This window comes from Eurosta solidaginis, chromosome 3 (genome assembly GCF_040869045.1).
Source record: "Eurosta solidaginis isolate ZX-2024a chromosome 3, ASM4086904v1, whole genome shotgun sequence".
NCBI classification, from domain to species: domain Eukaryota; kingdom Metazoa; phylum Arthropoda; class Insecta; order Diptera; family Tephritidae; genus Eurosta; species Eurosta solidaginis.
This window is the reverse complement of record NC_090321.1, coordinates 255,182,741-255,203,225: the sequence shown is the minus strand read 5'-3', so window position 1 is coordinate 255,203,225 and position 20,485 is coordinate 255,182,741. Positions and strand designations below refer to the sequence as shown.

Genomic DNA, 20,485 nt, shown 5'->3' with positions numbered 1-20,485 from the left:
AATCACTACTACTACTATAAATAAATTAGCGGTACCCGACAGATGATGTTGTGGGTCACCCTGGTCCACATTTTGGTCGATATCTCGAAATAATAATCACTACTACTGCTATAAATAAATTAGCGGTACCCGACAGATGATGTTGTGGGTCACCCTGGTTCACATTTTGGTCGATATCTCGAACTCGCCTTCACATATACAACCACTCCCTTTTAAACCCCTCATTAATACCTATGTGATACCCATATCGTACAAACACATTCTAGAGTCACCCCTGGTCCACATTTATGGCGATATCTCGAAAAGGCGTCCACCTATAGAACTATGACCCACTCCATTTTAAAATACTCTTTAATACCGTCCATTTGATACCCATGTCATACAAACACATTCCAGGGTTACCCTAGGTTCATTTTCCTACATGGTGATTTTCCCTTATTTTGTCTTCAAAGCTCTCAGCTGAGTATGTAATGTTCGGTTACACCCGAACTTAGCTTTACTTACTTGTTTGGTCTTGTGTTTGTATTTTGATACTAAATGCCTTTAAAATTTTTTAAAATAAATAATATGTTTGAAAATAACTAAGCACACCTCATAAACATAGGCTGCTGAATTGTATTTTTACTCAAATTTTATATGAGATACAGCTACGAAGCACATATGAGGAGTTTAACAGCATAAGTTGAATATGAGACCTTGTGAACTGCCTTAATGTATCCCAAAATAAAATACAATTGTATCTAATTGGCAGCCCTGGTGCGCACAAGAACAGCGCGTTTGCACGAGTGCTAGCACCTTACAAGTAGATATTAACTTATGTATGTATGGACGCAAGAGTGTATGTATTTCAAACATGTTTGAGTGAGTGAATTCGCCGGGATAATGTTCGCAATTAAAAGACGCTCTTGCTACGCGAAATTCGCCGTTCGTTGTTCTAGCTGCAATCGTTTGGCTATTCAAGCGATATTCGTTCAGTTGTGTTATTGTGTTCTAATAGAATGGATGGAGGAAGAGTTATAGAAGAAGTGAAGAAACGACGCCCATTGTGGGATCTTTTTGATAAAAAAAATTTTGATAAACTTCTAATTATAAAACTGTGGGAAGAAATTGCTGTGGAATTAGATAGTCCAAGTAAGTATACAATTTACGTATGGATGTATGTATGTAAATAAATACCCAAAATTTATAAAAAATATTGAAATTCATACTGCATTAGTAGTATGTACATTGTATGTAGATAATAGGTCCGACACATAAGCAGTTTTTCATCTAGATGAGTAGATAGCACGTATTTTTATGGAGAACGGTAGAATGAGCGACACTGTCGCCATCTGATATTGAAAAGTAGCATACTTCCAAATTTTGTTTGCAAGCAAATCATAAGAAGAAGAATTTGACATTTGCTTTGGCTAAGGGTGTTGGCACACTTTGCAAGTGAAATTATTTTTCCCACTGGTTGGTAAATTTTCTAACATTTTTCGCAATTAAATACTGCAATATAACAATCGAATACGACACAAAATATGTTAGCAAGTATTTTTGTTGTATAGGGGGAATGTTTATAACAGTGCTTCGCGAAATTTTGTATGCGAATGGGCAAGGCGTAATAAGCTTCAATTGCCACGTCTGCAGTTCCTTCATATTTACAAACGCAACATCTTGGTTGATTGTGGCGATGCTATTGGAATGCATAAGCTTGTGTTATACTGTTTTCACACAGACGGCTTATTGAATAATAAAGGCAGTTTTCTACATTAAGACACTTATTGAGCTCAATCGTCCCTACAAATTTCGAATCTATAATTATTTCATTGGCGGCCACCGGGGTGTAATGGTAGCGTGCTCCGTCTACCACACCGTATGCCCTGGGTTCACACCCCGGGCAAAGCAACATCAAAATTTTAGAAATAAGGTTTTTCAATTAGAAGAAAATTTTTCTAAGCGGGATCGCCCCTCGGCAGTGTTTGGCAAGCGCTCCGGGTGTATTTCTGCCATGAAAAGCTCTCAGTGAAAACTCATCTACCTTGCAGATGCCGTTCGGAGTCGGCATAAAACATGTAGGTCCCGTCCGGCCAATTTGTTGGGAAAAGCAAGAGGAGCACGAAGCAAATTGGAAGAGAAGCTCGGCCTTAGATCTCTTCGGAGGTTATCGCGCCTTACATTTATTTATTTTTTTTTTATTTAATTATTTCATTAGTAGCTAATCGAATGCCTAATGAAGTAAAGAGCACAATGCAACTCTGTTGGGAGCGTTCAATTTCTTAATTTTTTGGTGTGTTCAGTGCTTAAAAATGTCATTTGTCAAATTAAATGTCATTGTCTACATGGCGGAACGATACAAGGTGACCGCATCGAACAGCTGATTATAACCTTTTTTATTTGATTTGATACATCAACTTCCGGCGCAGTACGATTATGACATTTGTCCATCGAATTTACAAAAACAAAGTACGTGGAATTCTTATTTATGTATGTAGGTATGTCCCCATGCTGCCGTCTTGTATCCTTCCGTCATGATTGTCTGTCATATAGCATTGTCATTTTATTCGCTTGACATTTCATCCTTCATACTAATCGAGCAGTTACTTTTATGTGAAAGCAAAAAATTTACGATTTCATTAGAAGGTGAAGTGAGATCATTAAGTTTCTGCGTGAAAACAGTATAATACTGTTATTGAATAATAAAGGCAGTTTTCTACATTAAGACGCTTATTGAGCTCAATCTTCCCTACAAAATTCGAATATATTATTATTTCATTAGTAGCTAATCGAATGCCTAATGAAGTCAAAAGCACAATGCAACTCTGTTGGCAGCGTTCCGCTTCCGTTTCCGCTTCTTAGTTTTTGGTGCGTTCAGTGCTTAAAAATGTCATTTGTCAATGCAAATGTCATTGTCTGCATAGCGGAACGATACAAGGTGGTCGCATCGAACAGCTGATTATAACCTTTTTTATTTGATTTGATACATCAACTACCGGCGCAGTTCGATTTTGACATTGATCCATCGAATTTACAAGTACATGGAATTTTTTTTGTTTGTAGGTATGTCACCATGCTCCCACCTTGTATCGTTCCGCCATGATTGTCTGTCTCATCCTTCATACTAATCGAGCAGTTACTTCTGTGTGAAAGCAAAAAAATTACGATCTCATTAGCAGGTGAAATGAGATCATTAAGTTTCTGTGTGAAAACAGTATTAAACGCATCTATATGAAAAATGTCATTGTGTCACCGCCTTAAGGTTTTAAAGATGTTAAGATTTGTATGCATACGTCGTTGTACTAAGCAGGAAAACTGTTTTATGAATTTGGTGTAATTTCCAGTGGAGTAACTATGCCATCTGGGGCCCGTGGCAAATTCTTTTCATGGGATCCTATCACTAAAAATCGTAACGTTGTACTCAGTTTAATTTTAATAAACTTGGATATATTCAGCGCACTCAATTACACGTTGTATATGCCCCACTAATGGCCATAATCCTCATCTTTTAGGCAAAAGAGAATGACCTGTAGTCCATGCTAGACCAATGCGGAAACCTGAATGTACTATTTACAATAAAATAAAACTAATTATTTTCAATAAGATATTTACTAAGAAAAATTTTTTTTCGATATTTATTTTTGCTGTAGTCACAGGTAATTGTAAGAAATGACAGTAATTGCTGTTGCCGTTAGTACAGTGCTTTACCTCATCCCATAGACGACCCTCTAAGGGAATTCTAAGTATAATAACCGTGGTTTGACCTTAGGAATGAGTGAAAAGCGTCGCTACTCCTAAGGTAGTTCTAGGATGACTGCCTTGCTGTATGGGTGGTAGTGTGCTTCTTTGTTATGCCAATGTCTAGATTCATGTCACGGAACAAGTACTAACAAGTCGGAAAAAAAATAAACGGGCAGACAAGCTCAATCAAAATCCCCTAGGAGCTTTCCACCTTCAATTGTGTCATTTATTTTCAGAGCTCCTATTACTTGTACAGAACTCTATTCGTTTCGCCGCTTGTTCTATACGCAAAGGAATCAGCCCGAACAGTTCCCGGGTAGCCACCGTTGGGTATGCGTTATACACACGACCGCTCCATATGTTATAACTGATTTAAATGTCGTGGTGAAGGCCTTGTAATACTTGGCCTAAAATTCCCAGGTTTTGCCTGATAGTCGTCAGTGCACAATTATATAGCTTTGAATGTGTGCGTTTCAACTTGATTGCTCCATACAGAGCTTGTAGTAAAATGTACATTACTTCGATCACAGTCTGTTATTGTATTCTTGTCAGGAGCGAGCTTTCTCATTTTCGCTAAGGCTCTCCTTTTGTTGAAAAGAATAATGGCACCCCATTGTTATGCTAGATTTAAATTTTTGAACTTGCCATGGATGCCTCAACTATTTTTTCTCTCAAGTTCTCAGCTTACACCACCTACGAGAGTTTTGCTACAGTGTTTATCGAACATAGGCTTAGCATGCGTTTATAGTGAGAGTTAGTAGGGCTGAGAATGACCCACTCATTATTCTATGTCCAATTTGTGGCTAAGGATATAGGTCCTCATCGAAAACTATATTAAGATATTTTTTCCTAGTCTTGGAAATATTTTTGTTCTTATTAGAAGGATCACCGTCTTTGCCTTCGCATAAAACGGGTAATATTTTTTGTATTTCGGAAATTTTAGAGAATCCTTAGTTTTATTTGGTTTTAGATTACTAATATTATATATGTTTTTTGTATATCCTCATCCTTACAGCAAATGAAGTTAAAAAGAAATGGAAGAACCTAAGAGATACCTACCGCATGGTACTCAAAAGAGAGAGGCGGGCGATATGCAATGGGCAAACTTATAATGGAAAAAAATGGAAATATACTCAGGAAATGTCTTTCTTAAAGGATGTCATGACGACAGATCCACTTTGTAGACCCCATAGCAGCTATACTGAGCTTGATGAAGATTGTGACCTAACAAATGCATCTGCTGAAAGTTTTGAAGATCTCTGGACAACGAATACTAAACAAAATAATGAGATAAAAAACGAAAGGAACAACGACGAACTGAGTGAATGCTCAATTCCTGAAAATCTAGAAGATATTGAACCTCCGGCACCACAGAAAAACAAGCGTATTTATCCGGACCTGAAACAAGCACAAGAACGTAAACGTGAGAATATTGAGCGCGTCGAAAAAAGGAGACGTATAAGAAGGACTTTCGAAGATAAAATGGATGGAGATTATAATTTTCTTTTAAGTTTCCTACCCGTTATGAAAGAGATGACAAATATGCAAAAATTAGAATTTCGGGCGCAAATGAGCAATGTGACATTGAATATAATGCGAGCACAACCTGGCGGAAGCGATATTATTGGTTTGGATGGGCCGAGTAGCTCATCTACTAGGCAGCAAAACTGGAAATAATGTGAAAATCAGTGGAATTCCTGAGTGCGTCAAACTTATGTTATCATTCATTTCGACGATCGAGTTCATTATTTTTTAATGCCAATATCTAATAAGGCTATTATTATATAAGCAACGTTATGTAATATAATATTATTAGCTACAGAAGTCTATCATTTTATTTTGGGGCTGGGTTTATGAGAATTGCCCATTCTTTAACTCATGCATCACAGAACTATACATATTTTATAGTAAAGTTTGGAATAAGACTCCGGATAAACTTCCGGATGGTACATGTAGTACCGCGACAATTACTACCCTCGCAAACTGAAGTTTGAGTACGGTTGTAATACCGCCATTCCAAGCAGGAACGAGTGGTAGAGAAACCCGGGCAAAAGTGTCGACGACATCCAAATCTACACTTACGGCTCCAAGATGGAATCGGGAGTGGGGCCGGAGTATACTCTGAGTCCCTAGATTTGTCTGCATCATGCAACGTGTTTCAAGCAGAAATCTTCGCGATTTGGCAAGCCTACAAATCACTGGAGGGCTTGAATGTAGCTGGTAAAGTTTGCATCCTGTCGGATAGCCAAGCAACGATAAAAGCGCTATTTTCGCCACACATTAACTCAAAATTAGTGAGGGCTTGTAAGCGATTCATATTCCAGTTATCCACCAATCTAGAACTATGCGTTATCTGGGTCCCGAGTCATAGCGGGATAGAGGGTAACGAGAAGGCCGACGAGCTGGCACGCAGGGGCTCATCGGAGATGAGCGAGGAAATCACCAGTGTTGAAGTAGGCATACCCTTAGCAGTAGCCAAGGGGAATATCCAAAGCTTCTACTTGAAGAAAGCACAAACAAAGTGGAATAACATCACCACCTGTGCAATATCAAAATCCATTTCGGCAAACTATGATGGAAGGAGGACGAGAAGTCTTCTGAACAAATCCAGGGCCAACACACGCAAACTGATAGCAGTCTGCACCGGTCATTGGGCAGTAGGCACGCATGCGGAAAAGATGGGCATTCCGTATAACGACTACTGCAGAAGCTGCAAAGATCCAAATGCCAAGGAGACAGTTGAACACTTTATGTGTAAATGTCCGGCTCTAGCTAGAGCCCGACTAAGGTTCCTTGAAACCCCGTTTCTAGAAGACCTCAGAGGTCTATCTGTGATAGCAATCCCGAATATTCTCAATTTTATCAACAACTCTGGCTGGTTGTAATGCATTGACCGTAACATTCCGTAGGTTTTAGACGAGTTGTATGGCATCAAAACGGCTTTAAATAGCTACTTGGGTGACCAGGGTCGCAGCCATTTCACCTACCTACCTACCTTGGAATAAGATCCAAGGTGGGTAAGGCTAGAATAGTTGAGACCGAACAGGATCACATTATCCAAACAAGATACTTCATAATTAGTTTATTCATTAAATCACTTGCTTTCCCATATGAATTTGAGTAGAGATCCTGGTGAACTTTACTTACTGGACATCGGCAGGGAAAGTGATACAACCACCCCTCTCGATGACAATTCTGTGGAGGGACCTTCCTCTTTCGTTCACAATCATCCCGGTTAATTCAAAGCAAGTGTGTTCCTCGACTTCGCTCAGAAGGTAAGACAGCAGTGCTCTCGACGGTTTTATTCATTGGGAAACCTCTTCTGGTTGTCCCATCAGATCTTTGCATTGGTATCTCGAATTGTACTGTTAATTTCCTCCTTCCTTTGAGAATTTTAACGCCCATAGGACACATCTTAATGAAATTCGGGAGGCATCTTAATGAAATTCAGTATGTAAGTTTTTGAGCACTCATCTCAGATCACTATTTAAAATGAAAGAAATCGGACTATAACCACGACCACTTTTTCGATATCGAAAATTTCGAAAAACCGAAAAAGTGCGCTAATTCATTACCAAAGACGGATAAAGCGATGAAATTTGGTAGGTGGAAAAATTAATAGAAAATTAGTAAAATTTTAGACAGTGGGCGTAGCACCGCCCCCTTTTAAAAGAAGGTAATTTAAAAGTTTTGCAAGCTGCAATTTGACAGCTGAGTATGTAATGTTCGGTTACACCCGAACTTAGCCTTCCTTACTTGTTATTTATAAGATGTGAAGGCTCATCCTTTTCTGTTCATCCTTGTTTCAGTAAGATGGGCATTGATGACCTTAACCTATTTTCCATCAACTGTAAAAGGTTGCCTCTTACATTAAGTGCAGAATACTTTCATTACGGCTTGTCCTTAATTCCTTCTTGAGAAGATTCGATTAGGACGAAAAGAAGTGCAATAACTTAAGGCTCATTACTATTTTGTCTTTTCTTTTGAATATTTCTGAAAGACCACTTTCGCCAAAGTAAGTATAGTGTAGGCATCCCGGATGAAGGATCACTGATGATATTAAGAGGTTGAGTGGAGACTTCTGCCTCTAGCTTGTGCCTCTCAACAGCAGTGTTTGTTCTGTTTAGTATTAAACTACCAACTGACCGTATTTCCTGCAATTCAGAGATAAGTCTTTCTGATATTGCGAAATACCTTGGACTCTTCTTCCCCCTAAAAGGTGGAACGTCGAAAAGTGAAGTTAATTTCTAACTCAAAACCTAGGATTTCAAGTACATAAACTAATCGTTCCCGCGGCAGACGGGTTAGTATCTGATCGCACTAATTTGTATCCAGCCAAAAACTGTCTATTACAGTATTGCTCCACATAGCACTCTCAGGCGGGGAGGCGGGTTAAATGGGATTTGGGGTTACACTGAAATGACAGCCCGAGTCGCTCCGGTACATAGAAACGGATGCCTTGGGAAGCGCACAGGTGGCACTGCATCTTTTAGAGAACAGATTAGATGGGTGAAACGGCCTTTAAATTTAACGGGGTTAAAGGAAACAATCGGACTGGTATCAGGGGTGGTAATACCGAAGCATACCAGACTCATATCCACTAACGGACTTTCCATATCTCCAACACTCCTCTATGCCTTCGAAAAGGGTGGAGTCTGCGGCCACAACTTATTATTATTATATTCCTAGATAAAATTGAACATCTAGTTGACAATCGCAAAAGTTAAAACTAATACCATAGCCATCCAGAAGCACAACTTATCGCCCCTAGTCGGAGCATGGAGCGCAGACAAACGCTCCCCAGCGATTTCTATCAGTCGCTAAACGTCTTATTTCATTCCAGGTGGCGGTGGAAGAGCTCTCATTGAAAATCGTACACATCCAAGTTTGTCGAGGACGTCCCCTGCGCCGGCTTCCTTGTGGGTTGCATTGGAAGGCCATTTTGGCAACGTTGTCATCTTCTCTGCGGAGAATGTGACCGATCCAACCCCACTTACGTTTTTTAATTCCAGTGTAGATTGGGGGGTTTTTATGAGTGACAGTAGATCGGCGTACCTGATTGTTCTTGGGCAGAAAATACGGCAGACTATTCTCAGACACTTGTTTATACACGTTTGCAATCGTCGGTTAATGCGGTCAGAGACAAGCCAGGTTTCGGATCCGTATAACAGAACTGATTTCACGCTGGTGTTAAAAATCCTCAGTTTTGTTTTCATCGACAGTATGCGAGAGCGCGATACTTGGCCTAACTTGTGGAATGCAGTTCGTACCTTACATATCCTTGCAGATACATCCGATTCTGCGCCGCCATCTTTAGTAATTTGGCTAACAAGGTAGCAGAATTCTTCTACATCCTCAATGACGCTAGTCTAGTGACACAAGTTGGAGAGGAGATGTGTTCGTTGTTTGCAGTCTCATTAGCTTAGTTTTTGCGTAGTTAATTTTCAAACCGACTGCGCGAGCGTTGATTTCGAGTCGCTGGAGTTTTGCGGCAACAGAAGCTAGTGTGTGAGTAGTGAAGACGATATCATCAGCGTAGTCTAAATCGCTTAGTTTCTGATTCAGCCTTCATTGTAACCCATCTGGGGCTTCTGCGTTTGTGCGCTTCAGGACATCGTCCAGTACTACTATGAAAAGCAGCGGTGATAGGATGCACCATTGTCGTAGGCCTTTGTTTATGCTAAATTTCTTACTGTTTTTTCCTTTGAAGCGTACACTGATCATTGCATCTTTGTAAAGGGCCTTAATCATGTCGATGACTTTCTCTGGGACGCCGCAGTTTTGCAGCGCACTCCATATCGCGTCACGGAAGATTGTGTCAAACGCACGTTCAAAGTCAACGAAGAGAAGATATAGTGGCGATCTCCATTCATTAGCCACAACTTACGACATAGGTATACAAACTGTTGATTCCGCCCATCCAACGGATTTCCTTAAAGTGAGCAATTTCCACATTCAAAAAAAAAAATTTTATTAGAAAGCTTTTACACAATGTGATATTCGGTGACAAATTAGACATATTGGACTGTGGAGTGGGTTTGCCAGGAATCAAAACCGATATGATATCGCCCCTGGTAAATCATGGTAGAGGAAGGGCTGAAGGCGATGTTTCAAGTACCAGTGCATTGCAACCTACCGAGGAATGAGATATGTATATGATGAAATTTGGATGCCACAGAAGCTTAGAAGATTTTTGTTTTCCTTGGGCATTTTCAATAGGCATATACATCAGCACTCCTTCCAAATTGAACTTCTAATTGAGTTCACTGACTAGTTCAATGCTGAGTTACTTTCTCTCACAGAACATGAAAATGTGGGCTATCGACATTTTTGTTTAGCAATCGGTCCTCCGCCGAGCACTTAACTTGCAAATATTCCCTATAGAATTTTGCTTACCATTGAAGTGAAAGGATCATATAAGACTGATGAAATCAAAACTGGCCAACTATCTGTAATACGTCTCCTTTCAATATAAGCTCGCATCTATGTGTTTGTTGCGACCATCAATCAGCTTCAAAATTTTTACTTTTTGTATGAGCACTTGCCAAACAGAATCAGCCTTCATATTTACTTTTCCTAATACAAAACTTAACTCAATTTAAATTTACATAGTTTTGAAAAATAAAGAAATTTCGTTCGGTTTACAACGTTTCCCATGAAGTAACTACGATGGCAGGTAGCAAATAATATGAATTGTTGTTTTTGGATAATTGTAATTAGTTGCCTTTTTTATTTATGCGCGTCTGTTTTGGCCGTCTGTCATGTTCATATCAAGCAGCGCGGCAAGTTGCCACCAACGAGCGAGGCAAATAACGAACCGGTCAACCAGCCAATGTTCCAACTAGCCATCCAGTTAGCCTAGACAGTTGGCCGGTCGTCGCACCACCGCACTTTACTTGCTCCGGCAAATCATTTATCCATGTCACTCGTTTGTGTTGATTCGTTTGCTCGCATTTCATATTCACATGAAATGCAGCGCAATCAAGTGGTGGAGATGATGACGGTGGTGGTGATGGTGCTGAGGTAGTTGGCGACTGGGGGCTTGAATGTTGGTTGCAGCCACAAAATTTCTGCACTCACTTTAATGCTACTAAAAGTTGCTTGTATGCTTTGTGTTGTTGTTGCCACATATTGCAACCAAGTATCTACGCTTGTCGGCAACAATATTTATTGTTGTTGTTACTATTTTTATTATCATTGTTGTTTTGTTGTTGTTGTTGTATGTATATGCGCAACTCAAAAGCACTTTTATCATTAATTCAAATACTTTTTTTTTAATATTTTTTATTTTTATATTTTTGCTTATTTTTGTTGCATTGTGATGTGTGTACTTTTTTGTTGGCAGGCCAGCAGCTTGAGCTTGTACTATGGAGTATTTTACTTTTACTGTTATAAAATTATATTTTTTGAAAATCAATGTATGAACATAATTCAAATTCCACCCTCATTTTCTCTGCTACACCACTTCTTCTTCTTACTTTCCTTCTCCTTTTTCGCTTCCTCTTCCTCATTCACTTGCTCTTCTTCTCCCTCTTTCTCATGCTTTTCCGTTCCTCTTCCTCTATCTCATCCCTTTCTTCTTACCTCCATCTGCTCCATCTCTTTCTCTTATTTCTCTCCTTGTTCCTATAATTTTCGTATTTCTGTTCCTAATCTTATTCCTATTGCTCTTTCTGTTTCTATTACAGTGTCCACAGTAGATGTGATAGTCTTCCGCTCTGCGCCATGTTCCTGTTCATTTATATCGTCATGGCAAATTGAACTTCAAGTTCACTCATTTCGAAACATTGTTGGAAGTCCTGGTAATATTTAGGAAGATACCTAAGGCATATTGCCTGTATTCCCGGCTCATATCTAGGCTTATGACTACTGTTGTTGTTGTTGTAGCAGTGCTTCGCCCACCCAATAGGTGCGACTTCTCTGGCAGCCCAGGGTCTACTGGAATGCCTTTCATAATCAGACGATGTATTCTTTCGCCCTTAGATTTGATTTTACCTAACCTTGAATTTTCACAAGATCAATTGGTGTCCGGCTCTTCTCTATGCTTGTAACTACTCTGGCAGTCCATGATCTACTGACGTGCCTTTCATAATCGGACGCTGAACTATTCCGCCCCTATGTTTGAATTTCCTTTGCCTTGAAGTTTCATAAGATCAATAGGTGTCCGGCTCTTTTCTATGCTTGTGACTACTTTGGCAGTCCAGGATCTACTGGCTCGCCTTTCATAAATAGACGCTGAACTATGTCCTCTCTAGATTTGACTTTCCTTAGCCTTGGAAGTTCCAATTCTCGTTTAAGGATCTTCTATTCGTCCGAGTATTTCTTGCATTCCTGTACTATATTGTGCAACAGAGGTTTAATACTGGCCTTATTGGAATTCTCACGCACCCATTTATAAAAGTAATGTATGTCCGCCACAGGCAATTGCTGCATCTTCTTTGTGCCTGTGGCCTCCTCCTCTTCGAATCTATTCTAGCATCAACGTTTTTTTACTACACCGCTTCTGCTGCCAAACTGGACTCGAACGCTTTCCTCATTGATTATGTCGACCAAGAGTGAACAATTCTAAGGGTTACCGGGCACTGCGATAACGTCCTCTGTTCCTCTAACATACCTAACAGCTCCTTCTCTGTGACTGGGCTATTCAGCAGCTTCCGCTTCTATAGCGAGATAGCTGACACCGCGATGTTTTTCTGGCTACGACTTTTAGCTTGTTGCGTTACCGCCATCCTTGAGCCGAAACGCCGCCGTGATACTCTCGTATTCCTTATTGTTGCTTGTATACATATGTACGTAATTCATCCGAACCATGTCGCATACTGACCCAGACATCCGGTCCTACTTACTGGACTACCTTGTATTATCAGACCAGGGGCTTTTATGTCAGTATGGTGCTGTCGTTATTGAATGGGCTTACCACCTAAGCAGGACAAACTCCTGATTCTACAGAAATACCGTCTACAGCAGCAGTATCCTATATTGTGGTAAGGCCGCGGCTATTTGAATAAATGCGCCTGTATCTGGACGGGCCGTCATCCTGAGTTATGAAAGCAGGTTGGTACTTCTAAGTAAGCGATCCATGGAATACTTCTGAAGCCCAGCACCGGCAAAAAGGTCCTGTGCATGCGTTTCATCATACAAACAAAATTAGACTGCTATACTTGCTGGCGTTGTTGTAACGGCATACACACTGACCCAAAGGCTTAAAAGGGTTTCGAATATGTATGTGCAGTCCTTTGCCGGATGGAATCCGGTTCGCTTCTTCTCTTATAAGCGATAAGCTGATTCTCCGTTTTTCGTTTTTGATGGTCCTTTGCCGGATGTTGATCAGGGAACGATTTTTGTTTTACCCCTTATATCCTTTACTGTAATATACGTTTTTGTTCTGCTTTTCTGACAGAGATTTCATAGTACGACGCTGGCCAGCCAGTGTTCATTGTGCTCTTTTGACAATTGGCGAAGAAACGTGTTGACTCCATGGCGCGCTGTCTCACTAACTGGCTGCTACATTTGCCTTATTCCTTTTTGGCAATCGGTTGATTTGTTGGTTGCTTTGCTTGTTGGTCTGTCGTCTTGAGTGGCAATCGCTTGTACGCTAGCTGCTTATGTATGGCTGTACATTGTTCGACTGGTTCCCTTGCTTTTTATTTTATTTTTTGAATAAAATAAAATTTATTTCATTTCAATTTTCGTTTCTTTACAATCGTTGGTGTTGCACAAACCCACATACGAGTATGCACCTCTGTTAGGTGTATACACACTTGCTGGTTGCCACCGTCACCAGTTCCTAACAGTGCATATACGTGCTTGGCGCGTTCCTATATAAAGACAGCACGTATCACATCCCTTCCCACTACACAAAATCCTTCCGTTGTACGTATATGTATGTTTCTTTCCGTATTGGCTCTGCTGCTCTATGAACGCTTTCTTGTGAACTCTTTTCGTTTTTTTTTTTTTTTCTTATAGCTTCAGCTTCGGCTGTGACTTCGTTTATGTTTCTGCACTTATTTACTGTGCTTAATGTAAAATTTTACTTCTTTTTTTTTACTTTTGCCATTTCTGCGGTTTCGCTTGTTTAATTTTTATATATTTTGCAGGACATTTTTTGTTGTTGCAATTGTATTGTCCTTCGTTTTTTGTATATGTGCTGGCGTTTTTTGGCCCCTCACCCCACCCTGCTTGTCGGTTTTGCTGTGGTGGTGCATTTTTTTGTTTGCCCTTTTTGTTTCCGTTCTTGAAGTTGGTTTTTTGCTTTTCAGAAATTTTATTTCGGTAGTTGTTGCTGCTTTTCTGTTTCATCATCGTTGTTACAGTTGCGTTTTCTCTCTGCTTGGCATTTTATTCTGCTTCCATATTTTGTATAACCTTTTGCCATTTTTGCTCACCACATTTTTCCGGCTGCTTACTTCCTCTTACCTCCACCTACTTTCAAATATTGCTGACCCTTGATCTCATTTTTGTTGTTCTTGGTTCTGTGTTGTTGTTTTTTTTTTTTTGGTTCATATTATTTAATATATTTTGCTTGTTGCCTGCTTTCGTTTTCATTTCCGTTCGGATGTGTTTTAAAATATTAACATAAAGACGCACATACAGACCTCGTATGTGGAAACAAGCAGCGAATTTCTGATATTAATTTAAAGTTTGCCAATTCGAGCTCGACTTAATGAGATTAAACACAAAAACAATAGCTAGGGAATACAATTATTGTAGGCTGTGCCAATTAACCCCTCTGAATTTTTTATAGACGGTAGGAGGAGAGTGCCAACTGTAGGGATAAAGACTTCAAAGTTGTATGTTTGAAAAGCAAACAGCCGCTAAACGATCTTGGAACTGCGCTGTTGGCGAACTAGCGAGAATTGTTACTGAACAGACCAAGGCGAATCAGCTGCTTCATCTCCTCTTGATTTGCCACGTGCAAAGACTGAGTGGGGTCTAATCGACTTGGTCCCACATCACTGATAACCGGAACATGTGTCTCATAAATCTTAAAATTATTTGTTTAGATAACGGGTCACTGTTTGATAGAATAACATGGTGAGCACATAGGAAACGCTATTCCTGGTTATCTGTCTATGAAATGTCTGAATAAGGGTGCCACTATCGTTTTTTTTTTACTTACTTACTTTACTTGTGTACCTATGTATGTCTGTAAAAACATAAGTATAATACATTTTTCATGTCCTTACCATTTTATTCCGCTCCTGCACAATTCGATTTATGTGCCAACCTTCATCGATTGCTTTCAATATTCATTGGCAAATAGAAGTATGGTTTCATGGCAGCAATGTATATTATGTCTCTGTATTTGTATCTATGTTTCTGTATTTGTAATATTTTAGAAACTTCTTGTAGTCATTTAGATACTCTCCATTGCCAATTGCTTCAACTTCCCGACATTTACTTTTAACTTACTGGATGAGTTCCTATGTCGCCACTTAAATTTTACTTGTTTCAATTTCTATTTATTAATATTATTATTTAAAATCCTATTTATTAAGATCTTAAATTTACTTGAACGGCCGGCAATAAAACAGGCATGGATTCGCAAACATATCAAATAATATGGAGTAGGGTTGTAACAGAGCTTCTATTCCGGTTCCGATATATCGCAACTTCTGATTGAAGAATGATACTGATGAGAGCAGATCTTTCGGCAAAAGTAGATGAAACCCTAGGAATCCATCTCTGAGGCGTAACCGGATTGACGGACTTTGAAAAGTTTAAGGGAATGGAATAGTGTGGTATATTGGACCGTTCTGGGACTACGTCGAGACTGTTTCGTGAAAAATTCTATATAATTTCAGGAACACTTTGGAATTGTTTTAAGGATTATATTCGAAACCATTTCAGGATCACTTAGGAATTATTTTAACATACTTTCCAGACTATTTGTTTAACGACTAAACTGAAAAACCCTATCAAAATCCATGACCTATGTTATAAAATAACTCCGCCTTCGTGGCAAATACTAGAAGCTTTCTAGGACCTATGTCACTTGCTGCTTCTAGATCTGACAGCAGTATCACTCCTAATAGCTAGAGTCTTAGCCTGGCAAGCGCAAGGCACGAACACAAAAGTGCTGGAGTATTTTCTCCTCCCTCCAACTCACACTTTCTACATTTGCTATCACTAACCAAGCTAATTTAAAGTCATGTACGAAATCCTATAACAATCATAAATTGGTTTCACAGTGAAAACTCATCTGCCTTTAAATTGCCGTTTGGAGTCGGCATCCCGCCAGTTTTTCGGGAAAAATTACAAATGGAGCATGACGCAAACTATAAGATAACCGCGTCCTAAACCTTTTTAATTAACTATTGCAATGTTAATTGTTTGTTATCGATTCATTATCGAAAAAGTTATTGATTTATTATAGAAGTGTTATATTAATCGATAACAAGTCGATAGTAAACCTATAACTTTTCGACAAGAAATCTATATTTCTTAGATAAAAAATCTTTAACTTTTATATAACAAAACTATAACGCATCGGCAACAAATCGATATCTCATCTATACCTCAACGATAACACGCTGATAACAAAGGAACACGACAGAACGAAAACAGCACGCTGAAGATGCCACAACTCCGAAAGCGATATGTACCACGTGTAACATTGTTTACTATATAGTTTGGCAGCTTAAATAGAGGTTATGTTGCGAATAGAGTGGAAGGCAGTGGACTAGGCAGTCGAATGTCATATAATGAAGGAATGGTGTTCGGAGTTTTTTCAAAGTTAAAAAAAAAATGATAAAAGCTTTAATATAAATAAAACTCTTGTTTTAATAACAACAAAAACGCCTTATATATTCTATATACATAAAATCGTAAGGATTATCTCACTTTAAAATTTGAGTTAAATAATCTAAAATTTTGTTTTGAAACTGAGTCGAGAACTGTGCGTGTGAATGTGTGAATTTTCACCGATCAGCTGTTAGTTGCGCTACTTGGTAAAATTTACAATGACGTGTAACCTGCTTCGACTTCCGATTCCTATAAAGCTACTACAATTCAGATTGCAATTCCGGTGATCTCAAAACATGGGTTATATGTACGTACGTACTTTTGGGGGTTCTGTACCTATCTGCAGAATACTTATTGCATGTGCTCTACCTAGTACCTACCTACATACATATATAACTCATATTCTCTGCATAGTCTTTTTTCCAGCTGTCGATTCTCTGTCATTTTACTGTCTTACTGCTGTTGTTGTTGTTGTTGCACATAGTTGTTTTTAATAATTATTGCCTGCGCCCACCTTTGACGTTGATGAATGCAATATGATTTGCTTGTCACTTCAACTTGGTCGATATTTTTCGTTATTTTGTTTGTTGGCTGACTGTTTGTTTGACGACTTGTCGTTTAGTCATTTAGCTCTTTGGTTGTTTATTTGCCGCTTCCATTTGTATTATTATTGGGTACTTACGTATTTATGAACATACAAATTTACATATGTGTGTATGTATATACAGCTCAGTATTAATGTTAAGTGTATTTGAATTTATCTTTCTGTTTTTGTAGTAGCTTTGATACCGTAACTCCGTAATTAAATTACCATTTTAGGGCAATTCAATCAAATTTACAAAAGCATCGCGACCATGGATACCGCGTTAATAATTTATCATTAATATAATGTGGTTTGCATCGTTTATAAGCTTTACTAAGGGCTTACGTCCTTGAGGAGCTCTTCTAATACCAATTGACAGGCGAAACTGCCGCAAAAAATTTAATGAGGAAGCATCATGCAATTTGTTTCGATATTTACGATACACCACATCCTGTGTACAGATAGTCTTTCGAGGGCAGTGAAACATTACATGCCCTGCGTTTTCCAATTCGGAGGGACAGTGTGGACAGAAAGGATCCCCCTCTATCCCACGATTATGTAGATATTCCTTGAAGGCGCCGTTCCCGCTCAATATCTGTGTGAGATGGTAATTTAGTTCGCCGTGTCTTCGCTCGTACCATGCGGCTATATTCCGAACTAGCATGAAGGTCCAGCGCCCTTTTCTCTATTCTTCCCATCGTTCTTGCCACCTAACTAGTGTTCGTGACCTTGCGCTTTTCTTAGCATCTTCAGATAGTCGGCTGAGTCCAATACCATACAGATCGGCCATTTCACCTGAGATTAGATCTACTGAGATAAAACATGGATCGCGTCGTCGGACACCGTCCGATAAGCACATGCTATTCGTATAACAGTAATACGGTAGGCTGCTAGTATATCTTTTTGGTGGATCATTTTAGATCCGTGCCATACTGGTGCTGCATATATATTATCGAGCTGGTTACGTTGGATAATAGCTGACGGGTGGCTTCGCCTGGGCCGCCGATGTTGGGCATTATTTTCGTTAGGGCTCCACTAACTCTAGAGCCTTTCTCCCCCAACGCCCTGAAGTGCTACTTAAAAGTTAGTTTTGAATCAATGTTTAGCACACCTGAGGGACATCGCCCGTGATGTTGTGCTTTCTTGGTCTCTGATCCGTATCAAACAGGATTACTCTGTCGCTTAAATAGCTACCAATTATTCAGGCAGGTGTGCCAAAGTTTCGTAGCGCTGTCATTATCTGTATCCAGTTGGCAGTGTTGGTTATTCAATATTGTGTGAAAGGTACATAGAGTAAAATAGAGCTGACTGTGTTCAAGCAATCGTGCTGCTTAATAGTTTGAGCTGTCAATAATTAGCTCAATGACATTAGACATGTTTTATTTCAATTCATAAGATAGGTTTAAGTATTCAGCGTTGGGGCAAAGAGCATTGGTCGTGTGGCAATTGTAATATATCGGTATTGTACTCACCCAAATTCTGGCTTCAAGTCACGAGGCAAGTAATATCAATGTACTTGAGAAAATTCGTCTAAACAGGGATCTCCCTCAGCAGTGGTTTGACAAGCCCTCCGAGTGTATTACTCAATGGGGTTGTATAGGGAAACCCTTTAAGGGGCTGATAACGTAATTTATACCTACTTCCCCCGATTGCTAACCTCGCCTACTCGTAGCGAATCTTGTTTAATAATCAGGCAAAGCTCTAGCGACCCCAAGTTCCTCATTAAAGGAGGGGGCTGGATGACTTAGAAGGGTTAACGTGGTCATATGAATTCGTTTCCACGATGGTCAGCCTAGTACCTGATCAATATCCGCAAAGAATAGCGAACATTGATAAAAAACTTTCGGGAATTCTCCTTATCACTAAAAGAAAAAGAAAAATTGAATTTTTGATGTAAAGGGCTTCCCAGAAGAAATAACTCTATAAAAACAAATGTCGCTCGGAGTCGGATTGAAACTTGTAAGTGCACCAAATTATGGGAATAAATTAAAACAAATCAAATTGGAAGTGAAACCCGGCCTTCATTTTGATATATATGCTTTTGGAACCAATTACATAATGTAACGGAAGTCGGAATAAAAACCCGATCCGAAAACGAACCGAAAGGGGGACCGGCGGGTTAGTGGCTTAGAATAAGAGGCGACTAAAATACCCAAGTGATTCAAGGGGTTATGTAACGCAACCCATTCAAGTTACCAGCGTAATTTATAGCTTCTCCAACCCAATGGTCAACCGCACCTACCTGTAGCGAATCCTGTTTCTGTAGCAGCTGAGGAAATGGCAGCCCCAAGTTCCATGGAGCTACGGTTCGGAGGGAGGGATGGCCTAGAAGGTTATATCTGGTCATAGTAAATCGTTCCCGAGATGGTCGGGCTCGTAACTTAATGGTGCTTGTTACCGGAACGTACCGGATATACATAGCTATATATCCGGCAAAGGACCATCAACATCGATAACACTCCCCATAACCTTCCGGTAGTATCTTTATCGCTACAACAACAACAACAGCAGGAAACGGAACCAAAACCGGGACAAGGCGGAGACCATAACCTAGGGCAGATATAAAATCAAAATATTGATTGAAATATTCAAAACGGTTTCAGTCGAACTTATTGAATCAAATCTTCGAAGTGCGAAATTCAAACTGGACCCAAAAATTATGTATGAGGCAACAGTGGCGGATCCTCGAGAGAAACTGGGGACAGTTCCCCTCATCGAAACGTTAAAAACGTGTGATACAGTATCCTTCCTACCGACAGGAAGTTATATGCGATAGAAGGCTTATTCCGCGACAGGTGCCACAGTTTACAGGACTACTTTCTCGTGAATTCAACAAAAAATTCTTGATTGCAGTCGTCAAGCGTGCATTCATCTCAATATATTATCAGAGGATGCATGCACGCACTTCTCCAACTCCTTGAAACCATATGTTAACAGCTCCACAACCAGTCACTGTTACCGGTTCGAGAGAAAAAGGAATCTTCCTCGGGCGTTACATCGCTGCCTTCATTCAAGAGCGCAGATAAGTTCTCACCGTGTAATCTAGGGACTGCTGGACATGTGTTACTAGGTGGCCTTTTAGCGTTTTAGTGGGAGTGTTCGCACACTCTGGACGAATTCATATGAACACGTTTCCCAGGTATAAAAGGGAATACCTCCGCAGGCATTTCGAAGACATCTGGAAATTTTACAGAAACTGATTGCTCAGCATTTCATATCCCTCTCTTAAGGGGAGTATTTCCGTCATATGATGTAAAGATGTTCATGTGTCATAAGGAGATATTTGGCAGTTTTGAACACCGTGTTTTGGAAAGCCTGCATCTTCCTCCAGTTTGTTTCTTTAAAGCTCAGCGCCCATTCCGGACACCCGCAGCTCTTGAACCATTGGCCAATTGCTTTATAGATAGAAGCGTTTATTTGTCTTTGCCCCAAGTGCTG

At 39.7% G+C, this 20,485-nt stretch overlaps 2 protein-coding genes across 7 annotated transcripts in view; both read left to right on the top strand.

The window, feature by feature from the left end:
* tou (toutatis) overlaps positions 1–20,485 on the top strand; it is a 252,314-nt gene that overhangs the window by 27,947 nt on the left and 203,882 nt on the right. The gene's annotated exons all lie outside the window — the stretch shown is intronic.
* On the top strand, positions 999–5,538 carry LOC137247090 (uncharacterized). Its single transcript, XM_067778155.1, has 2 exons — positions 999–1,131; positions 4,736–5,538. The coding sequence occupies exons 1-2, from the start codon at positions 999–1,001 to the stop codon at positions 5,395–5,397; spliced, it is 795 nt and encodes a 264-aa protein (XP_067634256.1). The 3' UTR covers positions 5,398–5,538.

What these genes read in the sequence shown, in the direction of transcription:
- LOC137247090 (XM_067778155.1), top strand. Translation starts at nt 999, where the DNA reads ATGGATGGAGGAAGAGTTATAGAAGAAGTGAAGAAACGACGCCCATTG. An exon ending in TGTGGAATTAGATAGTCCAA is followed by an intron (nt 1,132 to 4,735) that starts GTAAGTATACAA and finishes TCATCCTTACAG; the next exon opens with CAAATGAAGTTAAAAAGAAA.